Source organism: Sipha flava, unplaced genomic scaffold (assembly GCF_003268045.1).
Source record: "Sipha flava isolate LNK unplaced genomic scaffold, YSA_version1 217_pilon_pilon, whole genome shotgun sequence".
NCBI lineage: Eukaryota > Metazoa > Arthropoda > Insecta > Hemiptera > Aphididae > Sipha > Sipha flava.
Genome location: NW_020272843.1, coordinates 779,372 through 795,254, shown reverse-complemented (window position 1 = coordinate 795,254; position 15,883 = coordinate 779,372). Strand labels below are relative to the sequence as shown.

Sequence of the window (15,883 nt, the reverse complement as noted above, 5' to 3'; positions counted from 1 at the left end):
TTATTAGGTATAAATATTGAAATTAGTTAACACTTATTGATATATTGTAAATTAATTTGAAAGAAATATTTTTCTCAGCTGTTTATCCTGAGGAAATTTCTGTTTTATAAATTCATTATAAAATCTTAATTATATTAAAAATATGACGAATGATAATTTTAATGCAAGTTAAACTAAAGAATATGTTCGTAAATGTATGGTAATTGTTCATATATATAGTTAAATTCGTTATAATAATAATTATGTAAATATACTTGCAATTATATTTAGTTTTAATTTAAAATATAACTATGGTAAAAACATAATTTATTAGACATTTTTTTTCTTCAAATGTACAAAATACAAGTTAAGTCAAAATGGCATTTTGTAATGATCACTATTGATGAGAAAATAGGTACGGACCTCCACAGAGGTTCAAAAACACGAGTACAATTATTTATTTGAATTTTAAACAATCGTATGTTACTTACTTTTATCGATTTTTATCGAAGAAATAAAAATTATTTTACATGTTTACAACTTTTATTACTTTATCCCTTTAAATGTTGGTACCTAGTTAATATTCATTATTTTAGTAGTTGAATGAGACAAAAGCCTAATTTTTATTTTCACCTCTGACGTAATTATAAAACAATTCATTTAGATAATATTCAATTACTTACAGTGCAGTTTTTAATTTTACAAAAAAATGTCCAATTGCAATTTAAAACAAAACCTGATTCTATGGTATGCAGACAATAATAAAATATTTTATCAAATTATTGTTCGTATAGCATTGCATTGTGAACGTTTTTGGGATTTTAAGAATTATTATTATGTATATAGTTAATTATTTCTGCAATTATACTACATTTATAACAACGATGTATTTTTTCAGAGTCTTATTTAAGCAGTATTTCGGGGTGGGAGGGGGGCAATAGGCCATTTGAAATATTTAAAGTGGTGGCAAGAATTTTATGATGATTATAAATAAAAACAAACCGATTTTTTTGCATTCTCAATGAACTGTAATTTATGAATGATAAATAAAATGTTATGAATAATAAATGTAATGTTGTAAAATTCTTTATATTATTTAGTAGCGTATAAAATGTATGTATATTTAAAAGGGTTTATTAAGATCTAAGTAATGACCGGATTTATATGCACTTTAAATTATAAAATATGCATGCAAAAATGCACTAAAAAAAGTCAAAATTTGCTAGAAAAAATGCAAAACATGCAAAATAAAATGTCAATTTTATTAAATTTTATATTTGATTGTAATTTTGCAGTGATAGTTATTTATTAATTTTAATAAAATTTTCAAAACAAAAAGTAAGATGGAAGTATGCAATACGGAAATGTAATTTGTTAAATTATACGAGTTATAAAAATAACAAATTGAAAAATAAATGAAAAATATCAATACAAATTTCTCCAAACGTATTGTAAAAAAAAACAATATTTGTGTACCCATATGAGGATGCTCATCGCTGATGGTTTAACTTGACTATAACGTAATTCTAACCAACAACTGTATAAATGTAGCAGTGGTTGTAATGATGTACCCGTTTATGCTGTTTTGGGTATTTTATCAAGAAGATTAAATAAAATAGGTAAAGTCATGTCTTCACTATAAAACTCGTACAACCAACCTATGGAAATTTAGTAATCTACACGTACCTACATATAATCAGTTTTTTTACTCAACATCTTTTTGGATTGTTAGGTGTATATTTGTACGGTTTTTTTTTTTGATAAAATATGCAAAAATATGCACTAAAATCAGAATATGCTAAAGTATGCAATATAAAATGTTGATATTTAATCAATCAACTAAAAATTTGTGGGCACTCATTGACTGCATGTATATAATGCTGAAAATAGTAGGTTAGGAAAGGGGGCCAACTGGGGCATACATTTGTTGTCAGTTTTGTATTTCAGGGAAGAGGAGTGGCAACATTTTAAATACGGTCCTGTATTTTTCTAGATACAACAAAAATACATAGCTGGAAATTGTACTAGTCAATAGTCGATGGATATTATTTTTCCGGTTCATCAGCAAAAATTAACTAAGCTACGTAAGTTTCAGTTTTATTAAGATTTTGGTCGCTGATTATGAATCAAAATACCCGAATCTATCGTAACTAAGTAATTTAATTGATTTTAAGATGAATCACCTGTTTACCGTGAATTATATTTATTGTTGTTATTATATTATATTAGCCTATGATTTAGTCATTTATAATTACGCTATTAAGTCGTAAGTTACCTAGGCACCGATTTGTTATCGTTACCCACACCATTTAACTTCAACTAAATCCGTACGGAATGTGTTTAGGATCATAAATTCAACTGATATTAGCAGATATTACTAGTATGATGACTATGTAATATTTAGTATATTAAATATACCTATATATTTATATATATATAATTTATTTATTTTATATTATTTTGTAACCTAATTCGTAAATAATGCAAAGTTGTGTATTTTACTAATGAGCATTTCGATATTCAACAATATTCACGTGAATGTTATATATATATATATATATATTGTAATAGAACTCGTGCAATACTATATTACTTTATAGTGTTATAAACATGACGAAAGTATGTTCGGTCTCACGCAAGTGAAAAAATGCCATTATACGCTTAGTATTTTGGTCGCGTGTAAAGACGCGATAACTTTCAAATATTGCAAAATGTGTGATGGTTTCAACGGTGTTTTAGTATTCTAAATAGCATTTTAGTGAAAAAGAAGAGAGAGCGAAAGAGAGAGTGAGAGAGATTATATAACCACCCTTAACGGAATGACGTTCATTTTCTAAGAAAACCCATATTATAATATACCTATTATACGGTATAGGTTTCGATTTCATGTTTAATTATTTCGGTAAATCGAATAATTGATTAGGAAAACCACGAGATATCATTACGCATTTACGTAAAACATACTTAGATATATGCATGTATAATACAAATACGTCAATACGTCAACGACAATTCGTCAAGTCGAAATAAAAATTCCCTTTATCATAATCTACCATAAGCGCGTATATATCATTTCACTTGGCATTATTTCAAACAATGAAGCATATACTTTAGGAAAATACGTTATCCCTTCTTTCCGTATTTGAACATTAATAATATATTCTCACGGTGAAAAATTGACACGGTACGTCATTGTGTTCGAAATACTTAAGCAAAGTTTCATGCACGCGTAAAATGTATTTTAAAAATCTTCAACGGTAAAACACGACGGGCAGCACTGAAGTTGTTAAGTATAATGCAATCAGAATTTTTTTTCTTCCTGTTTTCGGCATAGTTTTAAATTCCAACTTTTGACACGATAATTTTTACGGTTAAATAAAATTGATTGGTAGGTACATTCCAGGTTGACGATTTTTTTATGTAATTATTTTTCAAAGGAAAATATGATTATAAAGCAGAAAAATATTATTTATGGTTTTATTTCTCTGCGTAGTGATCTACGTGCGTATAACATAAATTATATAAACACATACCTAAAACGTTGGTGGTCTATTATGTACGAATTGTGTGGAAAATGCGTACGAGTTATTATTATTGGATGAGAGTATAGATGTGCGAGAGAAAATGATAAAAATGCATATGTTATGCAAAATATATGTGGGTCAGCTGTGACGCTACGGGTAGATAGATGTAAATATACTACGGGGTTGTTGAAAATGAGTAATCCTATTAATTTATCATTTTCTTTTATGGTGCAAATATATATTTTATGACGATTTGCGCTAGTTTTCTTGATGAAGAATATTCTAAGGTTGTCTCATGTGTATATATATATATATATATTTAACCGAAATTTGTGTAAAAAAAGAAAGAATGTTTGATAGGTAATCATATTTTAATATTAAAATTCATCACATTTGCATTATTTATTTCAGCTATTCCGATACGCATTATGTAAACATTACATTTATTGTCTTTGCATTCAGTTCATATAAAATATTACAATATAAATATATATATATATATATATTTTTTTTTTGATATATGTCAATATCACAGTTTTCATATTGATATGCAAACATATATGTACATATTGGTAAATACGTTATTTGATTATTACTTCTTGGATTTACAAATGATTCGTTTTAGCCAGTACTACACTGAGTATAATATTAAGTTATGTATTTATTATAGATTTTAAATTTAATTATTTTAAAATAAAATAATAAAGCATAAATAAAGTAATTGAAATCGAATATTTGTTAGTTTTTTCTATGTGAAAATGATAATATTTTATAAACCTACATATATTACCTTCGTACATTTATTAGTAAAGAAGGACCTACACTAAGAAAATATATGTATATTTAGCTATATTTAATAAGGTCTTACAAAAATCGATTCACAAATTCTAAGGTTGATTGTGATCAATATATTATTTACAGAACTATGTCATAGGTAAGTACTAATATAGTAATGTACATAAATCATAATATTTTTAAACGAAAAATGATTTACTATTGTAAGATATTGTGCTCTTTATTTGGAGAAATATATATTTATATACTATGCCGAATTATTCACTATCACTACTATAGTATAGGTATACAATTCAAGGCCGTATCTGGGAGGGTCCAGGGTGTCTGGACCCCCTCCCCCGAAATTTCTTCAATATTTTACGAATGTTTAAAATACTTATTTATTTTTAATATCAACATAAATATTTTCAGTCAAAAATGACTTAAACTTCAATTAATTATTGACTGCTTTTAGTTTTATATTATATCATATGAAAATATGATATTAATTTTAATAAAAGAAGATAAAATATTTTTCTGTCTTATTTTTAACCAAATATCAAAAGTTAAAATCTTAATTCAATAAAATTACAATATTCATGTTTTGGATCCCTCCCAAAAAAAATTTCTAGATACGGCCTTGATACAATGTATACTATACATATAGAGTTAAACACATTTCTTCAGGATGGTATAGCTAACAAATTTCAAAAATCAATTTGACTTATTTAAAACTTAAAGTTTTGTAAAAAAAACATCTTACTTATTATATTTTATTCGAATGGTAACTTTAAATATTTAATACGTATGAAATTAAATTACGTTATTCCATTGAAGTTTGCGCATATTTTGCTGTATATGGGTTTTGGTGATTATGTCAAACTTTAAGAGTTATTTCCTTTACAAATTTATATAATTTAACATCGAAAAGCATATAATAAACAAAGTTGTGAATTTGTAAATATTTCAAGTTATAATCGGAATACTATATGTCCATATTAATGAGTTTGTTAATATATTTTTGGCTACATAAACAAAAATCATAAATTCTATACATTTATCGAATAATTTTATTGTAATTCAAGTTTTGAAGTTAATAGACATTATTAATTTTTAAATACTTTTGAGATTTTTAAGTAATATAATTATAATAATATAAAATAAATAAGTTCTTCTAAGCCTTTTAGATTATCGAAGTAAAAAATTTTCCAATATTTTAAATTATGAATTACAAAATGTCTTTTTTACACTCGTATATGTAAGATTTTCATTACATATATAAATAAAAATTATATAATAATAGAGATTCCACGATGTGGGGGTTATACAGGGAAAATTATTAATGAATTTATTTTTTAAGCTTGAAAATAATGTACTAAGTATGCTGTCAACAAAACCAATTCTGCGTGAAAGAGGTCGGATGTATGTAGTAGTAGAACCAACTTTTTAAGGTAGAAGATAATTAAGATATAAGGTATATTGAACTTTTAATGTTATGACTTTCACAACAAAAATTAGAAAAAAAAATCGAAAAATTGAAGTGCCTATAGACAGCACGAACTTCATTAAAATAATTAGAAATTATGAAATGTCTATAACTAAATAACTTATATCGTTAAATGGGAATTCGTTGAAATATCCGATTTCATTAAAATTTCATTTTAAAATGCAAATAGATAATTTTTGCAACACTCCAGTTATTTTAGATTCTGAAGAAACGAAAAATGTATGGTTTTAACAATGATTTGTATTTTTTTTTAATATGTCTATATAAATTAAAATAGGATGAGTGTTCCGATAATCACCAAAAAAATAAAATAAAATTTAAGTAGTACATTATATAAAGTTGGTACTTTTGGTGGATCTTTTTTTAATTCCTTAGACGTTTTCTAAATAACTGAGAAAATCAGAGAAATAATTGCAAAATATTTAAAATTTTATTCTAGATTCAAACTTTTACTACTAATGATTGCATATTATTATATATTTATATATATGCATATTGTTCCAGTAGGTGGACAGGATTATCTCAAATAAAAAAATACAAACATTAAAAATTAAATATAAATTTAAATTAAAAAGTTTCACGAAAATCTAAGCAAAATCATCGTCTAAAGCATTAGCTAATCTGAGTAGGTCTCAGAGATGAAATGATTACTGACGTCTGATGAATCGGTTATTTTTATACAACATCATTGATTATAAATATAGTATTTAAGTAGTATCTATCAATATTTTCCCCATCGTAGTATTTAGCGATAATACATTTTTGTGCAGGAGAAAGTTACCTATGGCCTGCAATACACCACGTTAAAGCAAGTGTATTTTGTTTTGTTGATCGAAGTTTATTTATAGTTGTTATGAAAACTAATTGGTAACAGGTATTTCAATTTAAGAATTTTTAGTCATTGTATTTTTTTTAATTTGTCATTAAAAATATTATATTTGATAACCTGTTATCACAAAACATGGACTATTATCAAAAACGATAAATGTATATATATTGTTGAGACAAAATCACGTGTACCGATAACTCGTATCTTTTATGTTATTTCATTTTATGTAAACGTGCATATAAATTGAGATAATTTTTTGGGAAATAGAAAATAGTTGATTTTTCATTTAATAATCATTGTGTGTCTACTAATAGTTATGGTAAATTCCGTTTGACTATTTTTCAATACCTAATAATGTTTTGTACTTACCAGTTAAACCTTATTTTTTATTAATTATTTTTCAGGGTAAACAAAAAACCACTATATTGAATGCTAACCATCCAAACAGCAGAAAAACAAAGCAATTAATCAAAACTAAACACAAGTATGGTATAATCCATTCATATAAGTATATTTATGAAATAAATAATTTAGAGTTTTTAAATACTTAACATCACACAATATAGATGTCTTAAATTATTAAAAGAATATATTTGTAATAATTTTTGATAAATTACATTAAATTGTTGATAGCATATTTACAATATGGAATTAAATCTTTTAATTTTAATCTTATGCTGTAATTAATATCACATATATATATATATTATTTTCCTACATAATTTATACTATCTAGTTAGTGCATACTAAATATTATTTTAGATTCTAAACATTGAATGAATACTAATTTAATATTAACTATTGTGTTATATTAATATGTTTATAAACAATTTAAATAAATTGTTCATCTTAAATAAAAGTTAAATATACTTTAATATAATAAAGTAGAGTTTTATTATTGCTGTAATTTATAAACACTGCATTGTGTCTCAGTTATAAATTTGTTTTAATTAAAAATATTTGAAAATTAAATATAGTAAGAAATAAAAATACTTATTTACAAAAATAAGTTTCATATGTTTTAATAATTTCCTATATTGTATCTTTTAATCAATTTAGTGTTGAAAAAATATATAGAGAATGTATACTTACAATTGATTTATTTATTGTGTTATTTTAGGATTGCATTTAGAGATAAAAAGAAGATGGTGAATTTAGCCAAACCAAGTTTACTATGCGAAAAATTAGTTTGGTTTCGGGATAATGTTGATAACACAGTTGAACAATATACACAAGATACCTTAAAATTATTAGTAGAAAAGTAGGTATTAAATGATTAGCTTTAAGATTATTAACAGTATTATAAGTAATATTATTAACATATTTTCAACTATTTGTTAGGTAAAATAAAAAAATAAGAGATTATCCAATAAATTACTTGTGTTATGATCAGATGTATTATAAATTATATTTAAATTTTATCAAATTTGGTTTTACTTTATTTACTTTCTAATTAAAAAAAAAAAAAAAATATGTTTTGCAAATTAATTATTATAGAGCAGGAGTTTTATAAATTAAAGCATAACTATAACAATAACTCAATAACTTGGCATTATAATTTTATACTATAACATAATAATATATATATATATATATATATATATATATATATTTTATTTCAAGTGTATAATATTAAATCAAAAATAAATATTAATAATAATTAATATTAATTAATTAATTTTAAATATTATTACTTTTTAATTTAAGTACTTTATTTATATTTTTCATCTTTGTATTCTATCATATTTTTCTCATTCCATAAACTGCAAATTTTATGATATTGTCATTCATCTTGGACATCTATTTTTTTCTACATGATCATTTAGATTTAGGACGGTTAAAGTAAGGCAACAATTTAAATAAGTTAAATAAATAAAAAATAATATTTACTTTAGTTAAAAAGAATGTATTGATCATTTTATAAAGTGTATGTATTTTAATATTTAATTTTAGCCAAAAATAAATATTTATTTGGTGTTTTGTTAATACATTAAAATGTTTCAGTGAAAATAGTATTACATAATTGTTTACTTTGTAATTAAATTAAATATTATATTTTACTTTATTTTCCCGTTATTTTTAACAAAACCATAGTTATAATAATAACTAAGCACTAGTATGTGGGTGTTGACTAGAGTTCATTATCAAAATTTGTAATAAAAATAATTAAACATTATAGTTATAGGAAACAAGTTAAAATGCAAATTTAATCAATAAGTATTTGATTATTGTTACAATTTTGAATTGTATTAAATTATAAGATTAGGTATATGTAATTTTGTATACATTATTACAAAGGTACTTTAATAAACATAAATAAAATAGTTTAACTTAATTTAATAATTTTGAACTGATTAAATAATTTAATAATGAAAAGTTGTATTATATTTGTACAAATATTGAATTTTTGAATTTTGACATAGAAAAAATAGACTGTTTTATTTATTCTAAAATTATTTTATGAAATATTAAAACTATATTATTAATTTATTTTTAGGTATCTTAATCGTTTTGAATATGAATTAAATATAATCAAAGGGAGGCACAAGGATAAAAATAACAGACGATTTGCTAGTCGAGAAGATATCATAAGACATACAAAGGAACGAGAAAGAGAAGAGTATAATTCTGCTGGCATTGGTAATTACATAAAGTATTTTTTGTATGTATTAAATCAGTTTTTATGTTTGGAATGACTGAGAAGTATGGCATTTCTATTTATTATTTTTGTAATCATCTCAATAATCATTGTTACACACAATACATTTGTAAAACTTTAATTCAAAGTAAAAATGTCTTTTATGATTCCCTTATTAACTACTAAGTTTTTGGTACATCTTATTAGAGTTCAACAAATCTATTTTAAATCAATAAGATTTTCCAATTACTGTTACTTTTATCATAAATTAAATGTGTATATTTAATTTATGCTTTTATTCTCAGCTTTTATACCGTTTACTGAAAATTTTTATATTTTTGTTATATTGTAGTGATTAATTAGCCTTTTACATATGATTTTTAACATTTTTTTTATGTATTGTTTAGTTTGCATTTTCTGTAGTTATAGAACTATTTTATCCAGTGGTAAGGCATGGTTAGGTTAGGTAAGGCATGAATCTTTTGGTCAGAGAAACGTTGAAAAAAATGGCATTATACCCCCTATGATTTTGTTTTATCCATAATATTGGGGCGTCCTCAAGGAGGGTAAATGGAGTCACTCCCTTATTGCCTCTTTTTTCAAATGTTTATTATTTTTAGTTTATATCACACTAGAAAAAACAATAACGATGTTATAAAGTAAAAAATAAAATGTAGTATACATTTCATATACAAATGCAAGCTGCATTAAAATGTGACTTGTCAAAATAATTTTTAAAAAACAAATTACAATAACAATATTATGAATTTTCATGTTTAGACAATCAACAGAAATAAATAAATAGTATGATTATATGTTATCGAGTTAATAACAACTACTTAGGGATAAAATAAAATAAAAATATGAACAGTGAGACGCGTAATGATAAGCTACATTCGCTTTCCAATTCCCCCCAACACCGAATCCAGAAAAGTTAGAAATCTATCGTTTTGCCACGACCCGCACGGCCCACAAGTTGTGTTGGATCTAAGGGAGGGGGCTTTTAAACTTTTTAAGTTTACAACTTTTAAAGACTTGTGATCGAATTCTGAGTTTTTCTAGGTTGTCGCGATCGATAAAAAAAAAGATTGTAACTGAGCAAAAATATATTTTATACACATGCATGCAGAACCGTGTTAAGGGGGGGGGGGTCAAAGGGGGCAATCGCCCTTGGGCGCCGTAGTTTTTTAAAAGTAAGGGGGCGCTCTTATCTGCACTTAATATGCTACCTGTGCCCAGTGGCCCCGTAGAAAAAATTTTGCTCTGGGGTACTGAAATGTTTGACACAGCTCTGCATGCATGTTACACTTATTTTATTTATTATATTTAAAATATCAATACGTTATAATAACTTAAATTTTACAATATTATGTAACACGCATTTTAATATATATTTCATCAATTCATACCAAGCGATAAATACCATTATTCAATAGGGAATATACACTAGATCATTTACAATATACCTACATTCGATCTCTGTATAATTTCGTTTTTTATATTTATTTATTACTATATATTATTACCACATGTATTCTTCATTAATTGTAATTATTTTAATTTTTATATTTGTGGGTTAAACAAAAGTATAAAAATTTACAAAAAATAAATGAATATTTTAATCGTTTTCTGAAAAAATTCGAAAAAAATGAAAGTAAGTCGCGACGGTATTCGTCTATTGTGCCGAATTTGGGACACTACCTGTATAGTATACATCTATTGCACTTGTATAAAAAGGGTATATTAAAAAGGTATACATCTATTGTGCCGGTATAAAAGGGGTATATTTAAATGGTATACATCTATTGCGCCGGTATAATAACTATACAGTACAAGTAAAAATCATAATGGCTAAAAACAAAAATTAAAATTAAACTTATCATTTTACATACTTGGTATTTACACTAATATTATAATATATATATATTTACACTAGTCCAACAAATTTTGAAAAGTTCTTAAGTCTAGTATTAAAATAAGTAATGTCTATTTTACTATTTATTTTTTTGTCATAAATTTAGAGTTTGGTATATTTGTAATAACTAAGAGAATACTTATTGTGATTATTGTGTTACATTATTTTTAAAACTTCATAAAAAACAAAAATATTTGGATGGGGTGAATAAAAATATTTCCCAAACGCTGAGTGAAATGCTTCACAGGCATTTGTTGTTGTTCTTAGATACGAAGGAAAAATTGCATTTTCATCAATATATGTATCAATGAGGTAGTCGCAAAATGTATTAACTTGAATATCGATCGGCGCAACACATGTACACCTATAAATTATATCCTTTTTATACCGGTGCAATAGATGTATACCTTTTTCCATCCCATAATTTTTTTTTCTTTACCTGCGATTTTCGGCGCAATTAATATAAAACCAGTCGCAATCGTCTCAAACTCTTTTCACGATCGACCTGTTGGCCACCCCCGATGTATCATTTATAATTTTTATATTTATACGAGTTAATATGTTTATTACGTATTATATATTACTAGTATATAACGTTTTATGACACAACTGTATTAAAAAAAATATTTAATTTAATTGTTTAAGAATAATAAAACCTAATTATTTGTCCGTATTCTAAGGAGGTAGACGTTGTCTCATTGTCTCTTAGGACGTTTCGCTACTGATCCATCTATTGATAAAAAAAAAAAAATAAATAAATAAATATACAAATATATTTTTACACAGGTACGTTTATTCATCTTAGTTATAAGTTAAAATATATATGCGTTTTAAAATAAAATACTTATATATTCTTGCATTAAAATTAGTCTTTAAAGTTAAGACACAAAATTATTTTATTAATTATTTTTAAATAATAAAATAATAAAACAATAAAAAATTAAATGAAAATTAAAAAATTTTTAATGGTTAATTATTATAATTATTTACTTATTATGTCTAGTCTAATAATATAATCAACATTAGATCTTTGATTTTAATTTGAAATAAAAATCATCAAAATAATGAATAAATTATTATTTTGACATTTAACATCTACCGTTTTATTTTTTTAGTAATTAAAATTGTTAATAAATAATTAGTTTTGTTATTTTGTTTTTTTAGAAGTGCCAAATATATTGGAAGCCGGTCAATTATTATATTTGCGTTCTTGGGATGGTGATATAAGGTATCTACCAAATTTCAAAATAATTCGTTTCAAATGTAAATGTAATTAAATTATAAATAATTTTAAATATAAAAATAATTATTCTGTAATATAGATTTTAATTTTGTGTATTGACTTTTATTGTTATTCCTAAAGCATTTTAGTTGTGGTATTTTACGTTACTGAATAATAATTTCCATAGTGTCTGAGTTTGAGTAGTTAATAATAACATTTTACAAGTCCTTTCTAATAATTTTTAAATAATGGAAATTGTAGTTATTTATTTTATGAAATTAAGTTACAAAAACAAAAGCTCGGAAAAGTATTGAATATTGTTTTATATTATTTTTTTATTATTGCGAGAAAATGTTTTATCATTTTAATTAAATAAGAAAAAAATCTGTTATTTAATCAAATAGAGATGGTCGAAACAAAAGAATAGTTTTAGTTCTTAACTAATATTGCTTAGTCATAACATATTTTATACATATTTAAATGAAGTTCTTATAAATTATAGTTTTCTTGAATATTTTGTGAATATTATAATTTCTAAAATGTTATGTTTTGTTCTCTTGTAATGTTTTATTTATATTCTATAATAATTTAAAAATGATGTATTCCAAAAAAATAATAACTGTTTTTTTTCTATAGTACTATAATATTTCAATATTTTCCTAATTAAAAATTATAAAAAAAATATGAGTAAGCCTATATTTTTTTCGGGTTACATTGCCTGAACCACGAACCTTCAATTGAAATAATTTTAGGGTGATTGTTTTGAAATCGTGAATAATTCAGCGGAGGGAGTCGAATGTATCAACTTTACCCTCGTAATAAAAAAAATATAAAAAATAAAAAAAATAAAAAAAATACTACAGACACTGGGGCTATGGGTCGATGAGCGAGCAGTGTAAATCACTTTTATTTTGGTCTGATGCCGCGCTCTTGTCCGATTATAAAAACATAATAATTATAATACTTTTAGGTGCATCGTTTTTGTTGTTATTGTTATTGTAGAATTCGGTATAGACGTACGGGATCTCCGCGCGCCGTGACTCCCGTAGTCCGTTCCTTCGTGCCCTATATTTTTTTTTCGTCTTTATTACTATTATTAATCGGACGAAATCTGCCGCCACCGCAACACACTTTCCAGCCGACACGTACCGTTTTGTGCGAGTGGCGTACGTGACGCAAAATTTAACTGCCCACGTGCTCTACACGTTATTGTGCGCGATGGGTGCATCTCCGTCCAGCCCAGAGTCCGCCAACGGCAGTGAGACGGTACCGGATTTACCGGGTGTGCAATGCACTCCAAGTATGAGAGTTTCGTTTTTCAGGGTTCCTCGGATGCACGTTCGTTTTCTTGACGGTAGAGTAACCTGGGGTTTAATGGCGCACCTAACATTTAATATCTGTGTGGTAGCATACCTACACGTTTTAGAAATATTGTTATATTGTTTTCTTATCATAAATATTCAGTAGATTTCAATTTTCGAGTCAAAAGTTGATTTTACTAAAGCAAACACCAAATTCTAAATTATATGTCTTTTTACCCCATTATTGGCGTAAAAATGTGCACCTAATGAGGTATAGGACGCGTGCTAAATTAATTCATAAAAATTCAACAGTTTTCGAATTAACATGTGAGCTATGGTTATCAAGAATAAGGAGAACTGGAGAATCTAAACTTGATCTTGTATGTTTTTGAAAGTGAACTAGCCAATGAATAAATTAATCTATATTATTATAGCCAGTATCTGATATCATTCCTAATGTCTCAGGTGGTGAACCATCTAGTAATTCTACTTTCATTATTTTCCTTGGAAATATAAAAGCAGCTGCTCTAAGTAGCACATATATTCCACTTGCACTGAAACAACATACAATAGTTAGAAGTTCTCATCTCTCTGCAGCAACTGTTTTTTTGAATATTTTTTTTACCTCTTGTTGATATAACTTTGGGTACTTTATTTGGAACAGTTGACATGCCTATTTCATCCATGTTGAAAATCCTACATGGAGGAAATTTAAACTTTTGATACATACATTTTAAGTTGGAGTAAAATCTACCTATCTGTACACGATTAAATTTTATCATGCGAGCAACATTTATTTTCTGTAAAGTAAGTATCTATAAATTATGTCGTTTTAAGAATGAAGCCGCCCAGTCATACCTAGCTAACTTATTTTGATCATTTAATCTGTGGTTTATCTTATTTAGATCTGCAAACTGATAACCAATCTGCTGTAGTTTTTTAAATGACAGACCGAAAAATCGGTTATCAAGTGAACGGCAATGGTCAGCTAACTCAACTTCTTGCTCTAAGAAAATGTCCGGCGGTATGGACCTAAACTTGTTGTAGATACTGCTTTCAGCATTCTCCTCAAACTGGACTCCGGTATATTTAATTGTCCAGCTATAGATCTAATAGACTCACCTCTTTCGAATAAAATCTTCGCTGTATTAAATTGATTATCATTGATTGATTTTCTGGTAGTAGTTCTAACTCGGTTCCTAAGTAAAATTTATATTATATAATTGTTATCTATTTTATTTCTATTAAATATTAAGTTATAAATATATAAAATATGCATGTATAATTTAATAGTCCCTAATATAATATATAATTAATTCAGTATTAGTAGTAAATACTATATTACAGTAATTTTTTTAAGTATAATTTATAATTATTCAATAGTTATTCAATAAATATTACATATTATTATTTAATCATTTGTTATTACATCATAGATATAATTACATTTTTAGACATTCATTTTGAAGCTAGAAAAATTAAATGTTTATGAAATACTAATGTTTATGTAAGAATTACTGCGCACTTTTACCCAAAATCCACTAAGCCATTTTATCCTAATATGATTTTCTACATAATATGTATACACCATATTATGGTAAATACTATTTACCGTATACTACAATATTATATTATTCAATATTTTAATATACTACAATACTATTTACTAAATAGTATTGTAGTATAATCAGTTTTTATCATATTAATATTTTACTAGTACAGTAAAACCTATCTTATGTGAACCCTTGATAAGACGGAATCCTGTTCTGTGCGGAAATTTTTTATGGTCCCGGCAGATTTCTATAGTTTAACATAGGATTAAACCCTTGATAACATAGAACCTGTTTAACGTGAAACGGAAAGCTATTTTTTGGTACCGTAAATCATATAAACCTTTAACAAACGGAAAAACACATCATAAAATGAACAAAAATATTTTTGATGACCACATTTATTTTGCTACTAAACAATTATTAAAGTCAGCGATTAATACGTATTGATAGATAACTAAATTTTATCTTGATTCTATAAATTAGCGCTTATTATTGTCACCGTAGTGGCGTAGTCGAAGTTCACCTGTCGTTTCGTATCGTCGTACCTCCTTGTTCTCACAATGTCTAAAATTTGTTTAAGTTTAAATGAAAAAATAAAAGTAATCGAAGAAAGTGAAAAAGGAAATAGTGCTAAATCATTA

General features: G+C 25.3%; 1 protein-coding gene across 1 annotated transcript; it reads left to right on the top strand.

Moving 5' to 3' along the window:
* The first annotated feature begins 6,786 nt into the window (after window positions 1-6,786).
* On the top strand, window positions 6,787-12,458 carry LOC112683021 (translation machinery-associated protein 16). Its single transcript, XM_025553859.1, has 5 exons — window positions 6,787-6,932; window positions 7,018-7,097; window positions 7,734-7,874; window positions 9,111-9,253; window positions 12,331-12,458. The coding sequence occupies exons 1-5, from the start codon at window positions 6,930-6,932 to the stop codon at window positions 12,441-12,443; spliced, it is 480 nt and encodes a 159-aa protein (XP_025409644.1). The 5' UTR covers window positions 6,787-6,929; the 3' UTR covers window positions 12,444-12,458.
* Window positions 12,459-15,883: the final 3,425 nt, after the last annotated feature.

What these genes read in the sequence shown, in the direction of transcription:
- LOC112683021 (XM_025553859.1), top strand. An exon ending in TTAATCAAAACTAAACACAA is followed by an intron (nt 7,098 to 7,733) that starts GTATGGTATAAT and finishes GTGTTATTTTAG; the next exon opens with GATTGCATTTAGAGATAAAA. An exon ending in GTATAATTCTGCTGGCATTG is followed by an intron (nt 9,254 to 12,330) that starts GTAATTACATAA and finishes TTGTTTTTTTAG; the next exon opens with AAGTGCCAAATATATTGGAA.